Source organism: Galeopterus variegatus, unplaced genomic scaffold (genome assembly GCF_000696425.1).
Source record: "Galeopterus variegatus unplaced genomic scaffold, G_variegatus-3.0.2 Scaffold692, whole genome shotgun sequence".
Classification (NCBI taxonomy): Eukaryota; Metazoa; Chordata; class Mammalia; order Dermoptera; family Cynocephalidae; genus Galeopterus; species Galeopterus variegatus.
In genome coordinates, this window is record NW_007726803.1 from 167,557 (window position 1) to 174,822 (window position 7,266).

The 7,266-nt window shown below is 38.7% G+C and overlaps 1 protein-coding gene across 2 annotated transcripts in view; it reads right to left on the bottom strand.

Moving 5' to 3' along the window:
• SLK (STE20-like kinase) overlaps window positions 1-7,266 on the bottom strand; it is a 56,501-nt gene extending 49,235 nt beyond the window's left edge. For both annotated transcript variants that reach the window (XM_008571497.1, XM_008571496.1), the window contains exon 1: window positions 7,015-7,266. In XM_008571497.1, coding sequence (XP_008569719.1) covers window positions 7,015-7,164 — 150 coding nt within the window. In that variant the 5' untranslated portion in view covers window positions 7,165-7,266. The remainder of the gene's footprint in view (window positions 1-7,014) is intronic.

The following is a 7,266-nucleotide window of genomic DNA, read 5'->3' on the forward strand; positions in this document are numbered from 1 at the left end:
GCGCTCACAGTGCTAACTGGCTGAGCGCGGTGCGGCCGGTCTCAAAAAGGACAAAAAAAAACCACTGAGCTGCACAAAAAGTCTTCCCTAGGGAAACAGCAGCAAAGCAGCTATTTAACTCAACAACACAGCTCAAAGTACTGGTTCCCACAAGAAGTTCCCCCATTTTAGAAGTAAGCAAAGGACAAAAAATTAGTTCTGACCAAGGCACACCACAAGTGCCTCGGGGCCGACCGGGGCATTGAGCAGGGCACTGGACCCCCCCCTCGCCCACAACCAGGCACACTGCCAACGCCTTGGGGCCCGCCCGGGGACCCAGGGTATGGACCAGGGGCATGGAGCCAGGGACCAACCCCCCCCCCCCACAACTAGGCACACCACTAGCGCCAAGGAGCATGCCAAAAACATCACCTCCATGTGGGTGGCCCACCACAGCCATCACAGTAACCACGGCTGCTGCAAAAGTGGGTAGATGTCACAACCACCATACAGATGGTCCACCAGCCACTAGAGTGCATTAACACAAGGAGAGTCACCAGCAGAGTCCAAAGAAAAGAATAGGATGTCTCTCTCCACAAAACCCACTCCAGAGTGACAGAAGAAGCATCTGCTCTATGATAATATTGAGGGACCTGAACATACCTCTCAGCATTGGACAGATCATCTAGGCAACAAATCAACAGAGTAACCATTACTCTTTCAGAGGGAGAGAAGAAATCTAGGGTTATCAGTGGTGGGGGGGGGGAATAGGGAGAGATTGGACAAGGGGCATAAAGAATAAGTACAATTTGTAACAATATACATATTAATAATATTGATCTGATCAACATATATCAACACTGAATCCCCAAAATATGTATAATCAGTTATGATTTAATAAAAAAAAAATCCTAAGAAAAACTTATTTTTGAACTAGAATTTCATACATCAACTATGACATTATAAAAGACATATTCAGACAGGAAAGGCTTTTTTTTTTTTTTTTTTTTTTTAGATGACCGGTAAGGGGATCTCAACCCTTGGCTTGGTGTTGTCAGCACCACGCTCAGCCAGTGAGCAAACCGGCCATCCCTATATGGGATCCGAACCCATGGCCTTGGTGTTATCAGCACCACACTCTACCGAGTGAGCCACGGGCTGGCCTCAGGAAAGGCTTTTAAAAAATGTATTTCCCATGGATCTTTTCTCACAAGGTTACTAAAGGTTGTACACAACAAAAACAAGAAGGAAATCCCAATAGGAAAAACAAAGCATTTAGGCCACCCTTGAAGTAGTTTGTGTTCCCAGGACTTCTAGGGAAAAAATTATAACCCATTATTGACAGATACTAAAAAAGACCTAAATAGAGATAAAAACATATGCACAGATGGGAAGACTTAATATCACAGAAAGGTTCATTTTTCAGTTGATTTATAAATAAAATCTCTCCAAAAAACACAGGTTTTTTCGTAGAATTCAACCAAGCTAATTGTAAAATGTACATGGAAGAACTAAGGGCCAGGAACATACTAGAAACTGTTGAAGAAAATGGGTTCTCATAAGAAAAGGAGAAGAGAAAAGGACCTACACACAAGACATATGGATTCCCAACATTTAAAAGTTGGAAGGAGGAAGAGCCAGCAAAGGAGTCTGAGAAACAGATATAGAGGTAGAAGGAAATCACGAGTATGGTAACCTAGAAGCAGATGAGCTTTGGGGAAGGGGAAGTCTTACTCTAGCAGAGATTTACTTCAATGCTTTCCTAATTAAGACAGTGGGATACTGGTACAAAAATAGACAAATAGATCAATGAGGAGAATAGAGATAACAGAAACAGACACATTATATAACACACAAGGCACTGCAGAGCAGTGGGCAAATATTTTTCCCCTCAATTAATGGTTCTGGGACAATTAAATATCCATATAGGAAAAATAAATGAAATTGGACCCCTATCTCATACCATTTACAAAAATCTATTATAGATGAATTACAGACCTAACTGTTAAAGATAAAATCATAAGGCTTTTAGGGCCGAGCCCGTGGCGCACTCGGGAGAGTGCAGCACTGGGAGCGCAGCAGCGCTCCCGCCGCAGGTTTGGATCCTATATGGGGATGACCGGTGCACTCACAGCGCTCACTGGCTGAGCGCGGTGCAGCCGGTCTCAAAAAGGACAAAAAAAAAAAAATCATATGGCTTTTAAAAGGTAATATAAAAGATTATCTTCATGATTTCAGGTTAGGAAAGAATGTTTTAAACATAACACAAAAAGCATTAACTGCAAAGGAAAAAACTGATAAATTGGATTACATTAAATTCAAGAATTTTATTCATAAAAAGACACTATAATGAGAATGAAAAGACAAGCCACAGAATGAGAATATATTTGCAATAACTATCACGAGCAAATGGTAAGAATCCAAAATACATATACACATATACCAGAGTATTTCAAAAAGTTCATGGAAAGATTTGTATTATCTTTCAAGTCTATTTTTCCACTCTGAAGTACGCTCATATATAGTACTCAACAAATAAGAAAAAAACATCAGTAGGGAAATGAATAAGAGACTTGAACACAAAAGAAAAAATCCAAATTACCAATAAACATATGAAAAGAATTATTAGTAATCCGAGAAAGGTGAATTAAAACCACAGTGAAAAACATAAGACACCATCAGATTGTCACAACTTAAAATTTCTAACAATATCAAATGTTGGCAAGGATGTAGAGGAAGGAAATCCTCATACACTGCTGGTGGGAATGTAAATTGGTATAATTAGTTTGGCATCATCAAATAAAATTAAAGATAAAGTACCCTACAACCCAGCAATTCCATTCCTGGGTTAAGTCTTAGTGATAACTCATGCATAAGTGCACCATATATGTAACAGCCAAAAACTGGAAACAACTAATATATTCATTAGTACAGTTGGTGATATATCATATAACGGACCACTATGCCACAACAAAATGAACTAACTACAGTTCCAGGTGATAAAAAAGAATCTCACAAACAATGCCGATTTTGAAAGAGTCAAGAAACAAATGAATACACTCAATATGATTCCTTTCACATAAAGTTCAAGTGCATACAAAACTAAATTTATAATGTTTAGATATACGCACCTGGATGATAAACTATAAAGAAAAGCAAATAAATTAGTAACTTAAAGATAGGATAGGGCCTAGCCCGTGGCGCACTCAGGAGAGTGCAGCACTTGACTCCCGCCGAGGGTTCGGATCCTATATAGGGATGGCTGGTGCTGCACTCACTGGCTGAGCGCAGTGCAGCCAGTCTCAAAAAAAAAAAAGATAGGATAGTAGTTTCCTTTAGGGGAAAAGAAAGGACGAGATTCAGAAAGGAGGCAGGAGGGATTCTAGGGTGCTGGCAGAATTCCTCAAGCCTAATGACTATTAATAGGAATTCACTTTATTATTTGCTAAACATACATATGTTTCTGTACTTTCAAATAGAAACATTATATATTTCACTATTTTTTTAGGCACACATCCATCAGTTGTCATAAAACAATCACCTTCACCCAGCACACAGCCAGAAACTCAGCTTCAACTGGTTTAAGAGATAAAACAGCTTTCTAGAAATGCAATTCAATTCATAATTTTATGTCATTCTTTTTTTTTGTTAAGAACAAGAGAAATCCAAAGATAAAAAAATGTGCAGGATATTACATATCTTCTTTTATGTCAAATAATACTATATTAAAAAGAGAAAATAAATTTAAAATAGTGAAGATTTTTCAGGCAAGGAAGTAACTTTGTTAGAGTTGTACAGTGCTGGAATGAGTGGAAGAAATACAACTATATGATGGAAAAATGATTCAAATAAACTAGATATACAACACGATTATTTACAATTTAATCTTTGTAACAGTTACCAATTTCCATAAGCAAATAATAGCTAGAATCAAGTATAGAAATAATTTTCTACTACATACTAATGAATACAATTGATAGAGTTTGGATGTGTTGTCCCCCCAAAACTCACGTGGAAATCTCATCCCCAATGTGAGAGTGTTGGAAGCTGTTTGAGTCATGGGGGTGGATCCCTCATGAATGGATTAATGCTCTTCCTGGGGGGTGAGGGTCCTGAGTGAGATCTCGCTCTATTATTTCCCGTGATAGCTGGTTGTTTAAAAGACTCTGGCACCTCCTCTCTCTGTCTCTTGCTTCCTCTTGCCCCATGATCTGCTTGTACCTGCCATCTGCTGCCATTTTCCGCCTTTCCACAGTGAGTAGAAGCAGCCTGAGGCCTGCACCAGATGCAGCTGGCCCAGAATCGTAGGCTAAAATAAACCTCTCTTCTTTATAAATTACCCAGTCTCAGGTGTTCCATTATAGCAACACAAAATGGACTACTACAACAATGTTAAGGTTTTACATCTTTTTCCTCCATGTTTATAAATTCACGAATTCTAGGGAATCTTGAAAAACAGAAACTTAGGAACAAGAGGCCAAAACAGTTTAAATTTTAAATTTTCTTTTCTAAAAAACTTCGTATTGCTTAGAAAGCATACAGTAGTGAAATGAAAAAGATGCAAAGAATCCATGCTCTTCAAATATACTAAAACAGTCATCAAGCCCACAGAAATCATCCTTGACACAATTTTATAGTGTTCAACTACATAGAGTAAGTCTCTTATTTTTCAGAAAATTTTTAATTGATGTCTCATTATAGGAAGATACTTTACACTTTGCAGAAAGCATCACTAAAGAATTAAACTACAGTCTTAATATCTCCACATAATCTGTCTGTGCCATAAGAAACCAAGAAAATGGCTTACTATCTTAGTCTCTTTTCCTGTCCCATCCCATATTTGCTTCTATGAGGTCTAAATGTAATAAGAGTAATTTCTACTATTTACTGAGCCCTTTCTATGTTCCTTATATTTATTATCTCCTTTAATCCTCACATACTGAGGAGTAGGTCTTACTAATAAGGAGAGTCAGGCACAGAAGGAAAAAGTAACTTGCCCAAGGTCACACACCACCTTTCAGTGAGGGAGCCGAGATATATTCAGACTCCAAAGCCAGTGCTCTTAATACTACGCTGTTCGTATTCGATAAAACGGAGTTACAACATAAAAACTGCCTATAATCACCTACAGCCTTCTAAGTACGAGGTCCCAGATGCTTTGAGGATTTTTGTCTTTCCTAGTTAACTCTGTACTCTCAGAAGGCTAATGGGTGAAGGAATCTTAATAAGCAAACATTTAGGGAAATCTATGATTTTACAGCTAAGAAAGCAGAGATCCAGAGAAGTTAAGTGTTCTGTCCAAGACCAAAAAGCTGGTTTGTGACAGCCAGTACTAAAACAACTCTTGATTCCCAAGAGTGATCTTCCCAATACACTAAAGGCCCGTACCATACATCTTATATTGTAAACTCTTTCTGAAAATCCACACTCAAGCCTCCACACAAACACTGAAGTTTACTTTGCCAACTTTCACAGCATATGACAGCTTCAATAGCTTTCATATGTAGGTAACATACATTCTTTCATTTCAACAAATACATAGAGATGCACTACGGGCTAAGGCAACGGATGAACCCAACTGTATATTATAATTCTGGTCCTCAATTTTATTAGAAAAACATGAACACATTAACTATAATATGTGATAAGTACTATAGTAGCCAGTACATTCTTTCATTTCAACAAATACATAGAGATGCACTACGGGCTAAGGCAACGGATGAACCCAACTGTATATTATAATTCTGGTCCCCAATTTTATTAGAAAAACATGAACACATTAACTATAATATGTGATAAGTACTATAGTAGCCATGTGAACAATGTGTTTTGAAAGCTCACAGAGAGGAATGGATATTTCAGCCAGGGTAAAGCACGAGGATTGGGGTTTTAACAAGATGCATTTGAGGCAGGGCAAAGGCAGAAATGTAATAATAGTACTGAGAAAGTAGAAAAATGCTATCATTTCTACCAAAGGATGTTACAGTAAAAAACATCACTAAATATAAGGTCAGAAGACCTGAATGCAAGTCGAGGCTGTGACTCGTGTGACTATGAGCAATTTTTGAGTCTCAGCGTTCTCATCTGTGAAATGTGGATACTCCTAACTGACCTGCCTACCTCACAGGATTTTTGTGGGGGCCAAATTATGTAAAAATGCTTAAAAACTGCAAACTCCTATACAAACATAAGTTATTTATGTTTTCACTTCTAGGCAACCCTGTGGGTCCTTCCCCTAAACTGAAACTCATAAAAACCTCACCCTTCAGGATGAAAATACTCTGAGACATCATTCATATGCTCCTTAGGAGATAGCAAATAGTTAACATTAATGCCTTCAGGTTGAGACACCAAGCCTTTTTCTACTGAAATAAATAAATAAATGTGTATTTTTTTTCTTCAGCGCTGGCATTGACTTCTAGTCAATGCTTACTGCAATTATATTTAGAAACTAGTACCAGATGCAGGTTTTCCTCTGGAAATTTTCTATCAGAAATTCCATTCCATTCTACAGTACGTTGTCAAGCAACCAACTCAAGAATTGGCTCCAAGTTGCAATCACTTTGCTCTGATCCCAAGATACTGGTTAGGTATTAGGCATAGATACAACCAAATATATGCTCTGGACCCTTTAAAAAAGCAACTGTTTTAGTAAAATTAGTAGACAAACATAAATCCACAGAAAAGTGTAATGAGTTTCCTATTTCTAGATACTTGAGGGCCACAACCAGACCCCTCCTATAATTTAAAGAACACTCTCATTTCCTTTGAAGTTTCACCGAAGAGACTGTATAACTTGCCTCTCTTCAGCAGTCATTCTTTACGATACATCCAGGCCCCATTTTATTCAACTGCAACCCCTACTGTCTTCGCTACTCCTTGGATAAGCTAAATAAAGTTCCAACAGAAGATTACAAAGTCAAAAGAAGAGGCAAAAAACAGGAAAGGGACAAGGGGAGCGAGAAGTCCTCCTGCCACTCCGGGCCAGTGGCCGTTTTATCCTCCCAGTGCGACTTCCCGTTTTCTCCTCCTTACCTTGTACACTTTCCCAAAGGCTCCGTCGCCCAGTTCTCCTATAATTTCCCAAAACTCCTCGGGGTTCAGGTCCCTCTTCACATGTTCGTACTGTTTCTTCTTCTTCTCGCTCCCCAACTTGAATATCTTACGGAAATTGAAGAAGGACATTCTTCCTCCCAACACACAGATCCTTGCACTTAAAGACTAAAAACAATAAAAGCCAAAGTTTCTCCTCCCTTCTCTCCCGCGCGAGCCTGGCGGGCTGCGGCG